Genomic DNA, 22,363 nt, shown 5'->3' with positions numbered 1-22,363 from the left:
TGTGAATTCCAGCAAAAATTGCATATGTATGATGAAATATATGACAATATTGTACTTATTCTTATCATAAACCTGAGAGTTTTCCCTGCAACAAAGTATTTTATATGCAATTCTTATTGTTAAAATGAATGAAATACTATATATGACAAGGATGTCAAATGTTTTAAGAATAGTTTAGAACAGCCAAAAGTATCTTCCCTGCTTTTCCTTCTTACCTCTCCATGCTGCACAGCCCACGCTTATTGTGTGAGGAAAGAAGTCCATTTTGGTGAATTTCTAGTAGACCTGGGTGTTAATACCGTTCACTGTATTTTGCATAAATACAGAATGTTTGAACATAATATTAGAAAATGGACAGTGACTTTGGAAGTGATAAATTAGCAGTCAGTCCTTCCTTCTTTTAGGAGGAAGAACACTTCTCTGGCTCCTTCTGCTAAGCTCTTGCTTACATCTGCAACAACATGGAGACTGAAACACGAAGCTATCTGCACTAGTGAGTTAGAGAAGAGCTCTTTCTTCAGCTTTATTCTGGATGCAAAATTAAGCTTAGTGCTTGAGGGAGGTGGAAAAAGGAACAGCAACAAGCCTTGTGCAAAGATCAGGTGGATGAAGCGCTAGCCCTGCCTGCTGGATTGCCCCAGCTGACAAGTGCAGGTGACTGTCACAGCAAAGGCCTGGGGGGGGGGGGCACCTCCAGATTTACCCTGCCTTGGTGTCAGGGCAGAAAGCACAAACCGCTGAAAACTGCAACACTGTACAAAGAAAACCAGGAGGAAGAACCCACAACAGCCAGCTGGAGACACTTGGGCCAGGTCTTTATTTCTGATACACATTAGTTGCTTCAGACCAATATTCACCAAAGATTGACAGGAGAGTGACTGTATACTGTGGAGAGCTTCCTGCCCACTATGCCTTCCAATAATGGCCTTTTTTTTTTTTTTTTTTTTTTAGGTGAGGGAAGATGAGATCATACATGAATTTAAATGAACAGTTATTCCAATGGCGTTGAGATTTTTAAGCAGATTAGCTGGTAATTCACTAGACTGTACCAAGCATCTCAGAAGAGCATGGGCAAAGCAGATGGGCCACTTTTACTCTACATCACACTCCCACTGACTAACACATAAGGTTAAATGCTCAGTAACATTCATAGCAGCAACTAACAGAAAATATTTTTATAGATGACTGAATTGAGAATATCCACTGGGTCTATGAATATGTCATGGAATTAGTGAATACTTGGGGAAGATTACACTTGCACACAAATTTTCCTGTATGAATAAAAGAGAAATAAGAGCCCTTGGATGCCAAATGAACATATAGCCTAGGGAAGATCCATCATAGCCTAGAGGTGGTCAAGGGAGAGGATGTTCATCAAGATTAATGGCATCCTTGGAGAAGAAGTAATTTTTACTTTGAAAACCACACAGAATCCAAGCACTTCACTTGTAAGCCATTTAAAACACAGGGTTAGGAATTTCACAGGCAACATACGCGTTAATAAAAGTAAGTATTATATTTGATAAATTATCTATCTGTCCTTCAATATAAGCTCCTTAAGTTTACTGTAAAAATAATAACAGATTTTACGGGTTGAAGAGATGACGCAGACTGGAAATATCTACCAGGACGGTAGTTCTTGCTATCATAGTTGATTCTTTAGCCCCGCCCTCTCCGTACTCCTAACACGGCTCCTTGGCTGCCATTTGAAAAGGCATGTCACCCAAGCTCTGCTTTGGGTTGTGACGTCCTACCAGAGGTGTAATCCATATATGTTCCTATGATTATACAAATCACAGAGTGTGACCACCATGACAACACCATTCCATTCTGCTGAAAATCTGATATGCCTCAAAAATATAAGAAACAAAGTAGGGAAAATCAAGCACACTAAGGTTTAATGCATCAGATGTGACTGGATCCATGTAAATTGTCTCAAACTGTAGTTATAAGGGTTAATATTTAGAATGTAGATAGAAATTTTGCTGGATTTTATAAAGTGGTAGTTGTAGGTTCTCTTCCAAGATACATGACTTCCACTGACAAGTATAGGTCTCACCCCTCATCAAAGATGTGGCTCCTTGGAACAGACAGAGACCACTGCAGAAAACCAGAACTGATCAAAATGCAGAGAATAAATGACTTGATAATCAGCCCCAAGGTATACATGTACAACACAAGTTCTTCATTAAAGGACCACAAGGGAAGAGGTGACAGAGGAACAGGAAGTTTGCTCCGAGATTTAGTTTCCTAGAAATGTCAGAGAAACTATGCCCACAAAAATCTCATCAACATGGCTGCCTAAACAAGACCTGAACAAGAACACCAATAAACATGCTGATGTGGAAGGTGGGAAGCTCATACTGCCTCAGTCCTTGATAAAGAATCGTAGGCAATGAAGGAATGTTGAGTCTTCCCCAGGAAAGAGATCCTAAGTTGGTTACCTAATGCTAATGGTCAGCTCCCAAACCATATACTTACATGTAACCTTATACAGACAGATCAGGTTAATTTAATATATATTATAAATAGTATATATAATGTATAATACATATGTACATGTGTGTATGTGTGTGTATTTAACAACAATTAAAGAAACAGAGACCATAAATTCAAGAGCAAGAGAGCAGGAAAAGGTCTAATTGAAGGAAAGGGAAGACAAAAATAACTATATCTTAATTTCAAAGAATAAAATGATTTTTAAAAGTATCACACTTTTAAATAAATGAATAACAAATGATGTGAAAAATTCCTGTACACTGTAAAGAATTGTCACTCAAATTGGTTTAATAAAACACTGATTGGCCAGTAGGCAGGCAGGAAGTATAGGCAGGCCGTCCAAACTAAGAATGCTGGAAAGAGGCAGTGTGTAGTCAGGAGTCACCAGCCAGATGCAGAGGAAGAATGCCATATGAGAAAATGTACTAAGCCACGTGGATAAACAGAGATAAGAATTATGGGTAATTTAAGTGTAAGAGTTAGTTAGTAATAAGTCTGGGCTACAGGCCAGGCATTTAAAATTAATCTAAGCCTCTTTGTGGTAATTTAGGAAGCAGCTGCTGGGTATTTGGGAGTTGCTGGCAGGACAAAAACTTCTGCCTACATATGGCAAAAGTCCAGCAAAAATTTCCACAAAAAGCCTGAAAAAGCTTTGAAAATGATTCTAAACACACAAAAATGGAGTCAAACTTGGCTTCTTGGTAACTGCTGGGTTTTTTTGGTGGGGGGAGTAGGCTCTGTTTGCTAGTGACAAGCAGAGGTACTGCTTTTTTAAATAGAAAGCTTCCTGACTCAGCATCAGCAGCAAAAGTGGGCAGCTCTTTTAAGAGGCCCTGCTACCAAATGCTGCTGGATTCATCAAACTTATATATTTTTGACTTCAAAATTTAGTCAAAAGATATGTTACTTTTGGGGAGAGGTTATGCATTTATTTCCATAGGAAATGAAAGGCTGTGGATTCATTCTGGGTTAAGAAAAATCAGGTTTGATTGAGGAAGACTCCCTGAAAAATCTGGCTACAAACATAAGGAAATAAACCTAAAAGAACTATAAGACATATGATGTATATTCTATCTGCTCAAGCATAAAACAAAAAATTATCTTTGGCTGACTTGTGTACAATGCACAATCTGTACTTGTACTAATATATATTTGTAACTCAAATTGGTTTAATAAAACACTGATTGGCCAGTAGCCAGGCAGGAAGTATAGGCAGGGTGATCAAACTAAGAATTCTGGGAAGAGAAAAGACAGAATCAGGAGTCTCCATCAGTTGTAGGAAAAGGAAGACAAGAACACTGTGCTGAGAAAAGGTACCAAGACACGTGGTTAAACATAGATAAGAATTATGGGTTAATTTAAGTGTAAGAGTTAGTAATAAGCCTGAGCTACCAGTTGAGCATTTATAATTAATATAAGCCTCTATGTGGCAATTTGGGAAGCAGGTGCCATGTATTTGAGAGTTGCTGGTGAGGCAGAAACTTCTGTTTACAAACAAATTTAACAAGTTTATTTTTATATAATAAATTTTAAGTCTCTAAAGACACTTGGTTATATAGTCAGAATTTCCACTCATGGGATTACCATCCATGGATTCAAACACCATAGACCAGAAATGTTCAGTAATTAAATTGCATCTGTCCTAATCTGTCATAGACTTTGTGTATATGTGATTATTCCCTAGAAAAAATACAGCATAGTAACATTTCTGTATTGCTTAGATTGCACTAGGTTTTTATTAATAGAAATGATTTCACTTAAGGTATTTGTAGGATGTCCAGAAACCAATCCTTCATAGACATTAGGGAGACAACTTTATTTAGTTGGTAATATAGAACGTTTGATGTTCTTAAATCTTTAAACATTTATTACTTTGAATAGTTTAAATTACTTAAGTATAAAAGTATTTTATATTTCATATGTTAGGCAATGCTTGTAAGTACTTGTACTTATTTCCTTTTAGGGAATATGGTTGTTTTTGGTATAATAAAACCCTTCACAGTTTTCCAATAACCTACTTTTGATTTACGCTTTGAATAAGGATGGCATATACTAATAGCTCTCAAGCACTACTATGGATCAGACATCACTGGGAAGTGTGGGCTCCAGGAGGATGCAGGAGTCTGAAAGGGAGCAGAGGACCTGCATTACTGATGGGTTTCCAGGTATGCTGATGCTGTTGGCCTGGGAACCATATATACTTTTCATAAATTCCCCTCTCCCCACTAAATGCTGCTTTAGTCATAGCCCTTGTCTCCGGCCTCCCCCCAAGATTTTTAATCAACAACTGATTGTTAATCAACAACTGGTGTCTAAGGTTTTTCTTACAACTCATATACTTACAATCAGGAGGCATTTTTTCCATAAATATTGAATAATATTCTTGAACAAGTTCAAAATTTTCTTGGTTAATACTTTCTTGCAAAGAAACATCTCCAAACCTGAAAACAGGAAAACAAAAACAAACAAAATCATCAACAACAAAAGAAACAAAGAAGGGATGGGGGCATGAAACAACACCAAAACGTTTCTTGTCTTGTCCTTTTAGATAGATGGTGATCCTTTTTCTAACTCACTCCACATCTCTTCTGTAAGTCTGCACCACATCTGTCTATCCATTCAGGATCTCCACTTGGTACACTGAGGACTTAACTCTGAACACATTCGGTGTGGGCTTGTGAAGTCCAGCAGCTGTGTACTGGTGCCTCTCATCCCGCTTTGTCACAAAGCTTGTTCTTATATCCCATTATGACTGTCTCCTCTTTGAGTGTGTCCCAGTTTCATACTTGAAGTTTGTCTCTCTAGCAAGTGGCTTCCAACGAGTACCTCCATACAAAGCTATATATGTTTTTCCTAGGTGTCAACTAAAGTCTCACTGTAGATTTATTATTTGTTCCCAACCACAAACTGAAATCATTTTCTTCTATTGATTAATTTTAAACTGCTTCTGATTTCTACCACAAACTCAGATTTGGAATCTAAGCAGTACTCAGATTCCCTCTTTCTCCCATTTAATTTGTTACTCACTGGAGTTTTCAATTTTCTGATTTTATCACTACCGTTGCATAGTGCTTTGCAGACATTTCACTGTTATACCTCCAGCCCCTCTTTCCCCTTCCACCCTCTTTTAACGTATTCCCAAAACAAAATTTCAATCAGCAAAAGTTTATTAATATCAGCTGTGTACCAGACAGTAAGTTAAAATGTTAGAAAATTTAATCTAAAATGTGTTTTATCATATCAGGTCACTAAACTGAAGTGTTTTTCATCTCTCTATAAAAAACAAATTCATGACAGGTGATGGTGGTGCATGCCTTTAATCCCAGCACTCAGGAGGCAGAGGCAGGCAGATCTCAGGGCCAACCTGGTCTATAGAGTGAGTTCCAGGACAGGCTCCAAAGCTACACAGAGAAACCCTGTCTCGAACAAACCAAATCCAGGCCCATTAGTTGTAACATCTTACCTCTACAAATTCTTGAGAAGATGCTTGTGGGCTACAGTCAGACCATTCTCCCTAATTTAAGCATTATAATGACCATGAGACTTTCCCCATGTTATCTTCCTCTGAGTATACTATCTTATCTTCCATGTAATCTGGATGACTTCCTATCTGTCCTTCAAAGCCAGTGAAAGGCAACTGCCCCTACAACAGTGGTTCTCAACCTTCTTAATGCTGTGGCCCTTTAATACAGTTCCTCAGGTTGTGATGACCCCAACCATAAAATTAGTTCATAGCTAATTCATAGCTGTAATTTTGCTACTGTTATGAATCATAATGTAAATATCTGATATGTGACCCCTAGTGGGATTGTTACCCACAGATTGAGAATCACCTCCCTACAAGAAAGTTCCTATTCCAGAATCACATTCTTTTTAAACTAGTTTTGTCTCTTCGACATCTCTGATTATTTCATGACCCAAATTTCATGTGATATTTACTGACATACTTTCTCTAAAGGAGGACAGTCTTTTCTCACTATGTCCTATAGCTTGGCAAAGCTTGGCTTGCCTGGCAGAAGCCACAATCTACATCTATATCAAATTGTACCTGAAAAACAGGAATACAGTATCTACAAAACACATAGGAGAGTTTCCTTAGGGTTCTCTGACCTGGCCAGATACTGTAAGCAAGTAGAGGACTGTTGGACTAAAGTTTTGTGTTCTCACAAAAGTCATGTGGAAAGTATAACCTCCAGTATGTCTATATTTACTTGTGTGGCTTCTAAGGAAATAACTGAAGCTAAACAATGATATGAGAGTGGGTTCTGACCCCACAGGATTAGTGTCCTTACAATATGATACCAAAGATCTCTGCCCTTCCCCTAACTATGTGTAAAGTAAAGGCCATGGTGAGCATTTAGAAAAAGATCCATCACCAGAAACCAATGCCTTAGAACTGACTCATGAATTTCCCAGTCTCTTAACTGCGAGGAATAATTTTTAGTTTTTTAAACTGTCTAGTCTTTTATGCTAGTCAAAGTTGATTTATACAATTCACATTTATTTACCTAAGAATGATCATATAAAATATGTATTTATTATTTGGGATAAATATCCAATAAAATGTTATGGGATTTATGCAGTATATCTCCCATGTAAGAGTTGCCTAGATAGACCAAAATTAGAAATCAGAAAAATAGGCATCCAAGAACAAAGGGGAAGTGATTTGGGTGGATCAATAGCGTGTGAATGTCAGAGTGCCAAGCAAACTAGCTTTCCTGCATCCCTCAGCATTTCCCCCTCTTCTGCAATTTTGTTTGTTCTTCAAATCCTATCACTCTTATACAGCTTCCAGGTAATTAAAAGATACATTTTTAATTTACAAGGGAGATAGAGGAAAGGAGAATGCTTTCAAAATAGAGTCACCTATAGCGCAGTTTCAATGACACAGATGATAAAAAACTAATATAGTCTGGAGGCTAACTAGTCCTTGAAAATCCTAACTAGCTCTTTAAAAGTCTGTGAATGACAGAGGCTGAGATTACTCTACAGGTCACACTCACATGCTGTGTTCATACTTTGCTATTACATTCAATATATTTCTCAAAGTTTGGACACCTTTAAATTTAATTATGGGCATTATTCCTTCATGTGTACAGTTTACCTTGTTATAAGAAGTAACTAGATTGAAAGGAAAATGATATACATACATATGTCTAAATTCTATAAGCAGAAATATGGCATTTCAAAGAAACATTAAACATCATCCTACTCATGAAGCTTACCTCTCAGCAAGGGTCTGCTGCTCATTGATCCCAACATTAAACAGGACTGGATACACGTGTAGCAACTGCCCTTCTTTAATCTGCAGAGGGAGCGACTCAAACACTGTAGCTGGAAGCTTGACCTCCACCACATAGTGTTCACTGCAGACAGCAAAGGACAGAGAAAGAGATGGCACTTGCTATTTGCTTTACGTTGTTTGTGGTTCCTTCAGAGGAAAAACAGGTTGGAATACAACACTCACTGACTTAGGCTTTTGGAGATAAAATAGTTTAATAACTGAATATGTAACCTTTGGCATTTGTGATTCCTTTGAAAATTTTGCAGAAAATGGAAACTGTGGTGGAATTGTGTTCTCCAAAATATTGTGCACCCCAATAAATTTATCTGGGGTCAGAGAACAGCCACTAGATACAGAGCCAAAAGTGGCAGCTAGAAAATGGATCAGAGCAAGCCATAGCAGAAACTGGGAGGTGGTGGTGCATGCCTTTAATCCCAGCACTTGGGAGGCAGAGCTAGGCGGATCTCTGTGTATTCAAGGATACAGCCAGCATGGAGACACACACGTTTAATCCCAGAAAGTGAGCCTTTAATCCCAGGGAGTGATGGCAGAAAGAGAAAGATATATAGGCGTGAAGACCAGAAACTAGCAGCATTTGGCTGGTTAAGCATTCAGGCTTTGGAGCAGAAGTTCAGCTGAGATTCATTTGGATGAGGACTCAGAAGCTTGCAGTCTGAGGAAACAGGACCAGCTGAGGAACTGGCGAGGTGAGGTAGATGTGGCTTGTTCTGCTTCTCTGATCTTCCAGCATTCACCCCAATACCTGGCTCAGATTTGACTTTATTAATAAGACTCTTTAAGATTAATGCTATAGGAAAAATTTTTCATTGGAAAGTTTCATTAAAAACGATCTAATAATGTAATGTTGAAAATTGAGGACCTATAGCTCAGCTCCTTGCACATGTTACACTTGTTATCTGATGCAGGAAAGACTTGATTGTAGACATGTAAAGAGTTTACCCCAAGAGTTTACCAAGCCACATACTTAGAGAAGCATATGGAGTAGGCAGGAGCATGATTTACATATTTGAAAAAGAACAGGACAAAGAGTGAGTCTCCTTCAGACAATCCTTCTAAATTCTCCAGTGAAAAAAATTTGTTAAACACTATTGATCATAGACTCATGTTGTGGAGCAGAATCTTTGTTTAATTATGTAAAGATGTGTTGCATTTGTTTGTGCCACAGAATGACTGATTAGCTATGTAAAGATGTGTTGCATTTGTTTATGCTGCATTCGTTTGACTATGTAAAGATGTGCTGCTGGTTTACCTTGCCTACCTAAGGTGCCTGATTGGTCTAATAAAAAGCTGAGCAGCCAATAGCTAGGCAGAGGAAGGATAGGCAGGGCTGGTGGGCAGAGATAAAAGGGAAGCCAGCCAGCCTGCTGGGGGCAGCCACTCAGACATGGAAAGCAGAATGGCCATATATAGATGAGGTAAATGAGTCTTGGGGCAGCTCATAAATGAGTAGAAACAGGTTTAATTAAGTTAAATGAGGTAGTGAGACAAGCCTAAGCTATAGCTGAGCATTTGTAATTAATAATAAGTCTCCACGTCTTCATTTAGGAGCGGGTTGGCAGTCTAAGAGAGCCTGCTCCACACTCTCACTTTTTCCTTGTGATGGCTGAGAAAACTAGGAGCACCATAGGTCCCAGGGACATTGGCTCCACCCTCCAAATACAGAAATTGTGATTTTCTCTCTTTCTCTTGGATTATTTCTAATAGGTTGATATTTATTTCAACTCTTTCAAAAATATTAAGACATGATTTTCATGTTTAAACATCATCCATGTTGCAGCATATATAGGTAATGTGTGTTACTAAGTCACATTTTAGTATGTCAGTGCACCTTGTCATATTTTGTCCATGTATTCATTAGTGAACATAGATTATGTGTAATTTTTATTGTGAATAGTCTCACAGAAATATTTAGGTAAATATTTCTGGGTTGGCAAATGCTTCATTTTCTTTTTGGTATATAGTTCAGAATTTAAGTGTAAGTTTGTATTTGAGTTTTAAAGAAACTGAGACCACATGAGAACAGGAAGAAGCAAAGTGCTAGAGAGGTCCCCAGAAATCCACAATGATACATCCTCTGTAGACTGCTGGCAATGGTCGAGAGAAAGCCTGATCTGACCTAGTCTTATGATCAGATGGCCAAACACCCTAACAGTCGTGCTGGAACTCTCATCCAATAACTGATGGAAGTGGACGCAGAGATCCTCGGCCAGGCCCCAGGTGGAGCTCCAGGACTCCAATTGTCGAGAAGGAGGAGGGACTGTAAGAGTGTGTGGGACCCAGACCTGTCCTTAGTGCATGAGCTGGCTGTTTGGAACCTTGGGCTTACACAGGGACACTTTGCTCAGACTGGACCTGCCTGTACTGAATCCACCAGGTTGAGCTGAATCCCCAGGGGAGTCTTGGCCCTGGAGGAGATGGGAATGGAGGGGAGGGGCTGGGGGAAGGTGGGGGCGGGAGGGGGGAGGACAGGGGAACCCATGGCTGATGTGTAAAATTAAAACACAAATATAATAAATAAAAAAGGGAGAAAAAAGAAACTATTTAGTTATTTCCTTTTAAATTTTCTAATTAAAATCTAATTACTTGGCTTCTTCTTTCCCTTCTTCCCTTTCCTCCCTCCATGTCCTTACATCATTGTTATTCCTTCTCCAATGAATAGCCTCTTTCTCTTCATTATTATTATCATACACATGAAAAATATATAAATCCAACCTGCTGAGTCCATTTAGTGTTGCTTGTGTGCATACAATTTCAGGGCTGATGACTTGGTGTTGAATTAAGGTACTCTATTTTTCCTTACTTTATATTTTTAAGTTATCATTGAGATTTGAGATGTGAAAAGTCTTATTATATTTTGGGTCCAAGTCCTTTAAAATACAGGTGATTTGTATGTTTTCTCTCAGTTTGTGGCTTGTTTTCTCATATTCTTAGTGATACCTGTTAAAGGTATGTATATGTGTGTGCATATGTGCATGCATGTGTGTGTGTGTGTGTGTGTGTGTGTGTGTGTGTGCGTGTGTGTGTTATTTTCTGTGGGATATGTCCCTACATGTATTTAATTAACAGGTTCCCAGTTGGTGCTGTTGTCTGGAAGCCTTGCTGAAGGAGGTGTGTCTCTGGAGCTAGGGTTGAAGATGTTCTAGTGGGTCCCATTTCCAGTAGTCTCTGTGTGCCTTGTATGTGCAGATTAAATGTGATCAGTCTTCTTCCTGACTACCAAGCCTCTCCTGCTGTAATGAATAATCTCCTCTCCTGAACTGTAAAACAAAATAAATCTTCTCCTTTCTTTCCATGAAACTTGGTCTTTGTAGGGATATTTTATCATGGCCACAAAAAAAGTAACACAACACAGATGCATGTGCATGCAAGCACTCTCTCTCTCTCTCTCTCTCTCTCTCTCTCTCTCTCTCTCTCTCTCTGCCCAGATACAGTTTTTGTCCTTCTGGGAATCCTGCACTTTTTTTTTTTGACAAGTTCTGTACATAAATGCAGCTGAAGGAATGTCTTCAGCAAGAACATCCTTCTCTTCACTTGCACAAATGGCTTGGTAAACTTCTTCATGAATTGTGATGGAAGTATCAGCTTGTCACATTCAGTAATAAACTTCAGAATAATGCACAGAGCTGTGCTGTTTTCCAGGTGCATTTGTGAACAATTTTTATTCATTTTTTCCTCCAATGAATAGCAAAGAAGGCATTAACATCCAGATGAGACATTGACTTTCCTAGGGCTCTGTTTCCTGTATGTGCCAGAGTTAGCTTTCAACTACGCATGAGAAACTGGCTGTTTTGTATGTACCTTTAATGCATTATTCTAAGTAAGTACTACATGTTTACTTTGCCTGTTCTCCATCTTTCTCTAATACATGTTTACATTGTGACCTGAGACATTTCAAACTTCAAGTAACTCAAATAGTACTTAAATGTGTTAACATCAGATCACTTCAAATCTGGATGACTTCTGATTGAAACAACTTATTATATGATATAATTCTTCTATTAAAATTCTCTTTTATACACCATCATTTTTTATTATTTCTGGAAATTTGCCTGTCATAGTCTGACCTTAGAAGCTATTTATTAAAAACCCTTCTCGGAAATCTCACAGTCTGAAAGTGAATTGTCAAAAATAATTAAGAAAAATGGTGGGGTATACACCCAACATAGAATATATCCTTCCTTCCATGTTGCTGCTTTTAACTGGTTTAATCTGAAGTCATCTCAAGAATTATGAAGCTATTAGCTGAGCAATTCCTGCAAACGTAGAAACACCTAGAGCTTCAGACCAGACAGTAATGAAGAGGAAAAGTCTCTGGATGCCACTGCTGCTTCAGATTTCTTATAGTTCACAAACATTATCAGGTTTAACCTCATGACCATTTTACCAACACTCATGGGACTTCTCAATTTTCAAGACCTCCTTGTGTCATCCAATCCCCATGTATTTCTCAACAAAAAAGAAGCAAACTCCCCAAGCAGAATCAGAACTGTCCAAGGACATTTGCCCACAAAGCACCATGAGCATGACAGCACATGGGTTTTGGGCAGGGGCACCACTCACCGCCTTCCTGTGAGAACGGGCAGGTCGTCACTAGATTTGGCTTCTGTAATTTTAAAAGCAACTTTCCTCAAATCTGAAATGCCAACAGCCATGTCCTCCAGCATTCCAATTTCATCACCTACAAAGGGAGAAAGGTACCTCATTACAAACAGACTTTTAAAATAAAATTGTGCTTCCTGCTGTGTCTCCCTGCTGGAATTTTTCTAGCAGTTCAGTGAATGAGTTTCTGAATGCAGTGAGTCCATTCAGCATACTTCCCTCAATTGGCTGTGAAGGTTCTTATCAGGGAAATAGAATGGCTTCAATGGACTCCAAGTCAATATCCCTTTGAGGGAAGAAGAATGTGCATCTTTATTGGGGGCTAGAGAGAGATTTCTAAGACTTTATGAAGCAAAGTCTCCTTTAGACATCTTTTGATTGACAGGACTGTCATTTGGTATTTTAGAATAGAGAGAGCTTTACTGATCATTTTATCAATTATCAAGTGCCTAATGCTAATTTTGTCTTCAAACTCTGAAAAATTTAGCCTGGAGACATAATAAACATTCTAGATTAGCATAATCCAATAGAAATAGATGAATAGGATGTGGGCTACATATATAACTGCACATTTTCTGATCTTCATTTCTTTAAATGAATAAAATGAAACAAAGCAACATTAATTTTTAATAATATATTGTATATAATCCTAGTATATACAGGTGAAGATTCATTTGTAAAACAATATAACCTACTATAAAATGCTACCTATCCTTGTCTTTGAAATCTGATATTCATGTCTAGAACACATTGATTTGGGATAGGTGAATTTCAAGCACTCCATAAATTGAACAACACAGTTCTAGACATAAGGCCGTGTCTTTAAAATCCAGTCAATGAAACCAATGTTGTCAATGAATCTCTATATTTAAACACATCCAGATGGCTGCTCAAGAGTTCACTCTGAAATAACCCGCAGTTCCATTTTCAAAGCATACTACAAATCCTAAAGCTGAATGAGTACAAAAGTTAGAAGCTCTGTTATTTCTGTAACACATGGCGTAGAAAAGGCTCACTTCATATTTTTGATCTTATCTGAAGAGACTGATGTATTATTACTATGGCTAGCAATAAGATCTTAATATGAACCCAAGCAATACTTACTATAGGTACTTAGCAGTCCTTCGTACTGTACCAGCAAGCCCACCGTGTGAAGCTGCCGTAGGAAGTGAGGGTCATGCAGACTTGTATGTAATTTGATGATAAAGCCACACACCAATCCAGCAAGCTAGGAGAGAAATCAATTGAGAAATTCCCTGGGGTCAGCAAACTCATCACTTCAGATTTTAAATATCTTCAGACTTTTGAGACATCACAGATTTAATTAAAATTCCTCAAGTGTATATAACAAAACTGCTAGAATTTGCACATATTTATTAAAATAAATTGATAGTCTTTGATCTAGGGTAGCATTGTCTAGGGGCTTGGGAATACAGAATTGAAAAGAAGCTAGATAAATGGATTTTAGAATCAGGGTGGGAAATCTTTGAATTTAATGTCTACTGTCTAAAACCATGGCCCCACTAACTTTCTTAGGATTTTCCAATAATGCTATTATTGTGTTTTTTCACATGTGACTAGAGTCACTAAAAGAACATCATGGATAAGCAGGCTTAAGAGAAAGTAAAATGCCTGGTTAGCCACATCTGCCACTGGACCACTAAAAGCACAATATATTAGCAACGGGCAATTTGGTTAAAATACCCCTTTGCAAGAACAACCCACAAAGTGAAGCTCTGTTCTCTCCTTCCCTCCAGGTACTTGACCTCTGAACCTGAATCCTTGGCTGGAGAGAGGGAGCAAAAGGAAAGAGTACCCCTGCTCTGGGGGTTGAACTGGCCTTGGAGTCATGATTAGGGTTGGGTCTGCAAACAGACTCATCCTGCCAACAGACAAGTCTTGCAGCCTTGAAAACTTCTTTTATGAATGAAAGAAGTCAGCATGAACCCCTGTCCTGAGATTTAAGAGCAAGCGGAATAAATAAGGAGCTCTAAACAAATGCCCCCTTTGCTGAGCTCTTGGGCGGCATCACCTGCAGGGCAAGGCCACAGTCCCTTCCTTTTCACCCATCAGCTCTCCCAGGGATGATGTGAGGGAACACTGTCTCTTCCCCACAGAAGCCATCCACTGTTCAAGTAAAACATACATTTCACATTGAAATGTATCTTTTCACAAAGCAATACCAAATGTTCAAATGTTGTCCGTGATGTATCTTTATCCACATAAACAAAACAAGGTGCCAGGATTTCAGAGGATCTTTAAAATTAAAACCAGGCAAAGAGCTCTGCCCCTGTCATGGATGGGATGTCAGCAATTCACGGGGTTCTGTACAAACAACATTGGGCACCCACCGCCTGACTGAAGACGATGTCTCTTCTCAGAGTCAACATCAGACACTGAGGCAGGCTGTAGGCTAGTTCCTGAAGCAGCACAAATGTCAGGGATTGCTTGGCTCGGCTCACCACTTCTCCCATGCACTCTTTCAGGGTAAGGATGAGAGGGTGTAGCTGTCCATACCAGTCCTCTGTGACAGGGGGTGTGGAGCAAGAACAGTGGGAAAGATGTGAGTCTCTGAGAATAGAGTCAATATTTCTAGTGGACTTGTATATCCTATCCAAGATTCATGACCTTTGCCCCTAGATATGTGTTGGACTGCTGGCTGATTTTCTGTTATATAGTCTTCTCTAATATGGGCACTTCCTGTCTGTCTGTTATGATGCCATCAAATTCTCTCTATGCTGGAGACAGGAGTTTAGCAGGATTTCTCCCAAAGATTTCATAGAAACTTGACCATCAAATCAACTCTATTACCATAAGGACTCATTTGATACCAATCTTTCCCTTACTCTGCTCATCATGCATTGTTATCCCTCGGATCAATTCTGGTCTCTACCTAACTTATGTCCCCTCCTGCCTCCATCATACTCAGCTCCTATCTTTCCTCGATAGTGTGGATGGGCACTTCCCAATCAGTCCAAATTTCACTGTTCTCTTTTCCTTATTTAAAATACATGGAGCAGTTGGGCAGTGGTGGTGCACGCCTTTAATCCCAGCACTGGGGAGGCAGAGGCAGGTGGATCTTTGTGAGTTCAAGGCCAGAGTGAGCTCCAGGAAAGGCGCAAAGCTACACAAAGAAACCCTGTCTCAAAAAAAAAAAAAAAAAAAAAGATACATAGAGCAACAAAAGCCGACCAAGCATCATCATCACATGTAGAATAAATTCAAATTCATGGAGAATCTTCCATGATCCGACCTTTGCACACTTGTCCAGAACCACCTTAGAAAATACTTTCCAATGTTGTGCTCTAAGTGTATTAAAATATCTTCCATCCTGCCCTACTTTCTCATCCCAAGGGCTTTCAAGATATTCTCTCTTCTGGAAGTTTTCTTTTTTCTGCTTATCTTTCTGGCAAACAGTTTACCCTCTCTGAAAACTTAGTTTGGGACCTCTGTCCTCAATGATGTCGCCTCTCTGAGTCTTCCTGTCTTTCCAGAAGCTCAGGATCTGCCATCCCCTTGCTACACACAGCTTCCTCCTGTTACTGCTGGGAATACTGCTTAAAAAGAAGCTTGTTGAGGGAGAGGAATAAGTTTATTTATTAATCACTGCATCCCCAATAACTAGCACAGAGCCAGCTTTTAATAGGCACAAAACTGTCAATAAATGGGTCAATTTACAACAAATATTGTATGTTTTTATAAAACACAGATATATGTAAGAAAGTCAAACTTTTGGCATTATTGGAGTTTCAAATAGTGTTCTTAAAGAAGTGTGTGTGTGTGTGTGTGTGTGTGTGTGTGTGTTGGTAACAGTGTATATACATGAGTGCACATATGTGTACAGGTATGCATGCTTGTATAGAGGACAGAAGTTAACATCATGCATCTCCTTCCATTGTCCCTAATCTTACATTTTGAGACAGTCTCAGACTGAACCTGGAACCCACCCATGGGCTAACCTCTGCCAGTGAGCTCTAGTCTCCATCCTTTCTCTCTGCCTTCCAGTGTTGAGAATGCAGGTGTCAATCACTGTGCCTGGCCTTCTGTTTGGGTGCTGATTGGCTGTGTTTTCTTTTGAACATTTTAAGTGATGAAGAAAGGGTGATGAGACAGGATCTAATCTAAGGTCTTCAGCTTTGACAGCAGAAAGTTCACTCACTGAGCCTCTCTCCAGCCCTCAACTAGCCTTTCTTAAAGTCAAACTAAAAATTGAAACCAATTTTGTACTTACATTTATAACATACATCAACTGCATAATTATGGATCTGTCACATGATATAAGAACAAATTATGTCTTATTCAACTTATTTGAGAACAAAGACTTGAGAAATATTAAGTACAACTTTTTGATTGTGTGACATTCTATTCAAATGTAAATTAATTAATCAGTTAACAAATACAAGTTAACAAGAATGATGGAGGCTTCAAAAGTAATTCTCAAGTCAGTTTTGTGATAACGTCGTATCCTCAAGACAAGACGAATCATCTTCGAGTGAATTGAAAGGTCAATAATCAGTTAAGACCTTGAACAAACACCAGAGAAGGATAAGGAGAATCATATCAAGGTTGTGCTGTGTTTACTACCATTCATTTGATGTTGTGATTAATAAGCTAGACGACCTGATCCAAATGCCTAGGAGGATAATGAATGGCCCCAGCTTCACAGAGAGCAATGATACGGCATAGAACAGAACATTGTGTGTCGTTCTTTTCAAAAGATATTGTAAACTTAGTTGTTAGTATTGGATTGTGGGAAAAAACACTAGAGAGGGGGACATTCAAGGAAGGCTCATTACGGCTGGATTCATTTGACAAAGTATCAGCTATGTCTCAAGATGAAATATGATCAGTGGTTCCACTGAAGCTATTAATTCTCACACCATTGATCTTATAGGAAAATGGGAAAGATTACTTATTTTCAGAATAAATGACATTGTGGGTACCAACAAACAGTGTCCTGTGTTACTCTGTATCTTCCATATTTGTATTCTTGTATATCTCATCTTATCTAACTCTATAATTGCTACCCTCAACGTGTAAGAGTGTCTGTGCGTGTGCATATGTGTATGTGTGTGCACACGCTTACATCACCCATCCTCACACATGAAAACACCAAGAGAAGGAAATTCTGATAAATTTACTCATAGTTCAATGCTGACCACTAACTGCAAAGTAGTTCTGTTTTGTGATTGGTGCTGTAGGGTTGAGGTTCCACTGTGCAATTATGAAGCAGAAAATACAGTTTTTGTGCAGTAGGTGGAGCTGCTCTATCAGGCTGAAGTAGAACTACCTTTCACTCATTTCATTCAAGAATGAATGAAACATTTTTGTGCATTTTTGTGTAGTCCTCAAGAAATTTGTATCTATTGCTTAGCACCTTGAACCGTACTCTCCCACATCAGGGGTGATAAATGGCTCAGAGGTGTAATATGTTCTTTCTAGTTTGAAAATAAAAAAAACAACTTAAGTGTCTAAGGTGTTGTCCTTGAATGAATTTGTCATTTCAAATGAAATACAGCTGTTTGCTTTTCTTAAAGGTTTTTTGCAAATGGAAGCTCTGTGGACAACTGACAAAAACATCGGGGGGATGAGAATCAAGGGGAGAGGAGAGAGGGAAGAGTGGGAACTGAAGGAGAGAAAGAGCGAGAAAAGGATCCTTTCAAGTTCTAGAATGGGATAGAAGTGCCCTGATGTTCTAATCCTGGGAGAAGCAGGAGGCATGCTAGCAGCATTCCAGCATCTCCATTTAATATAGTACCTTGCATTCTATATAAGATGGCAATCATGTATTTATGACTGTAATTCAAGAAGAATGAGAATGTGGGAAGAGATTAGTTATGAATGAAGAGTTAGAAGTATGAGAGAGTGGTAAAGTGTCTTGAAGACCAACAATATGCTTTCTGTGGAGAAGCACAAACCAGGAAGGCAACAGATGGGTATTTCCTAGAAAGAGAAACAATAGGCTAAGTCAGATAAAGGAATTTGTTGCTGAAAATTTATTTCAAGGACAACAGATTTATATCCCATGGCAACAGTCCCCCCCCACACCAATAACTCAGGTTATGACATTAAATACAATAGGCTGTGATGGCCAAAATAAAGGCTGAGTTCTCGTAACAAATGGTCTTTTTGCCCCAATGATCATTCGTTATCATTCTTACAAAGAGCAAAATAAGCTTCAGTTTTCTCTTCAAAAGTGATGGTTGTTGTTTGGTGGGGGCAACTCCTGGTTTTCGAAGGAGCTCACTCTTCGCATCTTTCCATATTCTGTTATATTTGCATGGTGACTGTTTTCTCCTTCACATAAAACCATCTCTTCATGTTGTGTGGTCAAAGTAAAGAAATCCCCACATATCTACTTTCCCAAGGGTTTTTTTTTTTTTTTCCCTGTTTCAACTGCGGTTTTACACAGGTGCATGACTGTGTGTGCAAACACACATACTCATTTGTGAGGCACCTCCAGGAAGCAGGGCAGCTGTGCTTGCACCATGGTTTTGTTCACACTGGCGCCTCACACAGCTCATCAGCTTGGCAGTCCCTGACTTTGCTTCTCACCAACGGGCCTCCTTCAGCGACAGAGGAAAACACTAAGAGAATGCTTCAGTGTCTCCGTAAAAACTTGCTGAGACTCTTAACCCTGAGCCCACCAAGCAGAATCTTTCTTTGGGAAAACATAAAATGTGTGTGGCTTAGCTGAGCTTTTCCTGAGCTCTGTGAAGGGGTTGGAAGCTGCCCAGGCAGAGGCCTTCTCTAATGTATTCAAGTGAAACTCTATGAAGGATGCAAAGAATGACTGCTTGGTGCCCTCCCTCCCCTCTGCACACCATCTATTTCCTGTACAGGATGTCTGTGCCCTCCCTCCCCTCTGCACACCATCTATTTCCTGTACAGGATGTCTGTGTCCTCTGAGCTTGATGGCGCTTACGTTTCCCGGTAGAAAAATGAAAGGGCCGTGGAGCAACCAGCTGTAGCCTGGCATAATGCTGTCTCGCCAGTTTCAGAGCCGTTTTCTTCTCTGGTGTTTGATTGTCTGTCCTCATTTAAAATAATTAACCTCACAAAAGCATGTTGCCATTTCTATTTTTGTTATCACAACTTTTCATATATGCGGGTGGGGGGAAGGAGGAAAATCTAAAAGATTGAACGGCACTAAATGCTCTGCAAAGAGCTGAGAGATATCCCAGCTCTGTACATTTACTCAAGACTGTCTATGAAGCCAGAGAAATGGAGTAGCTCCTAAGGAAGCTGACAAAATTCCTAATGCCTGAGATGAGCTCAGACTAAATCCTCACCTAACATGTGTTTTATAATTCATACAAATCCCACATAATACCAAAATGAAAATACTGTCATGGCTAGGTGGAGAGGATAGGGAGATGGGGATAGATAGCCATGCTCTTAGAATTTCCCTGGACTTTCAAAAACCCATGTCCTATACCAGCATAGATATGGCTTTTTCTGAGACCCTCTGTGTGAACATGTGTTGTGGGTTCAAGTTTACAATGTGAACACTATACAATTTATCAATATGGCTGTGAGTAGGTAAATTGCCAAGAAGCATTCCTCTGCACAAACTTGCAGCAAATTTTTCTGTATGAGTCTAACACATGTGGCCAACTTTAATTATAGACCTAGACACCTGCTCACCGGAAGCCTATAATCCAGACGTATCCTGGGGAGGGGTTGAAGTCCAGACAGCAATAGACAATTGAGAAAGGAAAAGTATCTGCTCGGGCTCCACTGCCCGCAAGGTTTTGCTTTCATTTCTTTGTCCGTCTTTGCAGCTCAGAGTATCTTCTTCCCAGCCATCCTACCCCTTTCCTTGCCCTTATGACTCGTTTCCGATCTCAGACCCAGGAATTGAAAACTCAATTTATATTTATCTTATCCCAACAAGAACCTCCCTTATGTTACCCACAGTATTAGTCAAAATATAGCAACCTTGAAAAGAACAAAGGTCTGTTTTGCCTAAGAGCTTTGAAGCATCTAGTCCATGGCTGGTTAAATCCACTCCTCCATGGTGGGCGTCCTTAGGACAGTGATGGGAGCTCCCTTCATAGCTAGGAAGCAAAGGGGGAAAGGAAGAGAAGAGCGCACCAAATACTGCTCAGGAGACAGCCCCAATGACCTATAGACTCCTTGGGGGGCTGTACCTCCTGAAGGCTTCATCATCTCTGGGAGTGGTGTGCTAAGGAGCAAGCCCTCAGTACACAGCAGATGCTCAGCTCCAAAGCAGAACACCACGTCTTTGCTTTCACAGAGCCATCTTGAGAAACGCAATTTCACTGGACCACAACACACATGCATTTGAATTCTGATGAGTGTAGCAGTATTTGTACCACCCAGCTGCTGACCTCAAGGATCTTAAAAAACATAAGACAAGGAAGGTTAAGAGCAAACAGTGGTACCTGCAGTGGGAGTGGGTATGGAAAGGAAGAGCTGGAAGAATGATTTTAAAAGTGAGCACTTAGAGCAAGACAGTCAGTATTCTGTGAGAAGCTTGTGGTCATGTGTGGATGTAGCCTGTTTGGAAGGAAGGGAAGAAATCACATGTGGAATGAGTTTAGTGAGTTTTATGTGGTGTATAGGCAGTCATTATCCACAAAGCTCTGGAGTGTTGGGGTTCAGAGTCTGAGTCTCATAAATATTGTACGTGCTATAAACTGACCATAAACCAAGATGACTCAAGGACACAGAGAAGTAGGAATTTAATGCAATAAATGTTGCACATTTGAAAATATTATTATTGTGTCACATGGTGGGGGCAAATACCTGCCAGGACACACTCATGGTGTTCAAATAACAACTTCCGATAGCTCTCTTCTACCTTCTGTGAGTTTCAGGAATTAAACAGATTGTCCAGTGTGCATGAAACTCGTAGCACAGAGCTATCTCTTCATACCTGTGCTTATTAATGTTGTAATTCAAGTCAGTTTGGTTGATGTGCCTAAGATAATTAAGCCAAATACCTGGGGCTTCTCCAAAGGTTTCTGGAGGGAAAACCAGCCCTTAGTGTGGGCTACACCAGAACAGACAGGTATCCAGCAGACTAAGAGGCAAGGGACAAAGCCTAAGGGAACAGGCATGTTACTCTCTGCTGCCTGGGCTGCCATGACTTGAGCTCCTCAGCCGTGCCATGCCTTGGCATCATTGTGGGCTGGAATTGCTAACACTATGATCCAAATTACATTCCTCTTCCTTTAAGTTGCTGTATCAAGTATTTTGTCAAAGAAACAAGAAAAGTAACTAATACAGATTGCAGCTATAGTGGCTGTTAGCTAGTAGAAAACTGGGAAGAGAGGACAGTAGAGGTGAGGAGAAAACAGGACATATTATCTAAAAAGGGGGCCAGCCAGGAGCTGGTGGCACATGCCTTTAATCCCAGCATTCAGGAGGCAGAGGCAGGTAGATCTCTGTGAGTTCAAGGCCAACCTGGGATACAGAGTGAGTTCCAGGAAAGGTGGCAAAGCTACACAGAGAAACCCTGTCTCGAAAAACCAAAATAAGGAAATTAATTAATTAATTAATTAATTAAATTAAATAAAAAGGGGGCCAAAGGTTAAGAAAAAGTCTAGAAACAATGAATGTCAAGGCAAATGAAAACCCTGGGAAGGAAGTAGCACATGGGTGGTTTTCCTTCTCCTGTCTTCCCCACAGGACAGTATTCAAGCAAAGGACCAAAGTGCATCTTAAAATAGAATCACTCTAGTGTCTGCTGGGTACATGACTTTTCTTGACAACTTTTAGATGTATCAGAAATGAGCATGCTGCTTAGTCTAAGACAAATGAGCATGAGAAGAACAGAGGGAACCTTCTCTCATGTCAAGGGACCTTGTTTGTCTAAACGCTGCCAGGCTGAGAAAAGTATCATAAAACTTTACACTCTCACTTTAGAAAAACAGCAAAGGAAATGCATCAGCTGAAACCCTGGTTAAACTTCTCACTTCACAGCACCAAGTT

The 22,363-nt window shown here is 39.6% G+C and overlaps 1 protein-coding gene across 6 annotated transcripts in view; it reads right to left on the bottom strand.

Annotated features, from left to right (window-relative positions):
• Inpp4b (inositol polyphosphate-4-phosphatase type II B) overlaps positions 1-22,363 on the bottom strand; it is a 739,919-nt gene that overhangs the window by 69,249 nt on the left and 648,307 nt on the right. For all 6 annotated transcript variants that reach the window (XM_036187401.1, XM_036187404.1, XM_036187402.1 and 3 more), the window contains 5 exons: positions 14,755-14,927; positions 13,508-13,631; positions 12,365-12,482; positions 7,725-7,865; positions 4,843-4,940 (listed from right to left, as the gene is read on the bottom strand). In XM_036187401.1, the coding sequence (XP_036043294.1) occupies positions 4,843-4,940; positions 7,725-7,865; positions 12,365-12,482; positions 13,508-13,631; positions 14,755-14,927 (654 nt within the window). The remainder of the gene's footprint in view (positions 1-4,842; positions 4,941-7,724; positions 7,866-12,364; positions 12,483-13,507; positions 13,632-14,754; positions 14,928-22,363) is intronic.

The sequence above is a fragment of the Onychomys torridus genome, chromosome 5, assembly GCF_903995425.1.
Source record: "Onychomys torridus chromosome 5, mOncTor1.1, whole genome shotgun sequence".
NCBI lineage: Eukaryota > Metazoa > Chordata > Mammalia > Rodentia > Cricetidae > Onychomys > Onychomys torridus.
The sequence above is the reverse complement of the archived record's forward strand: the minus strand, read 5'-3'. Positions and strand labels throughout refer to the sequence as shown.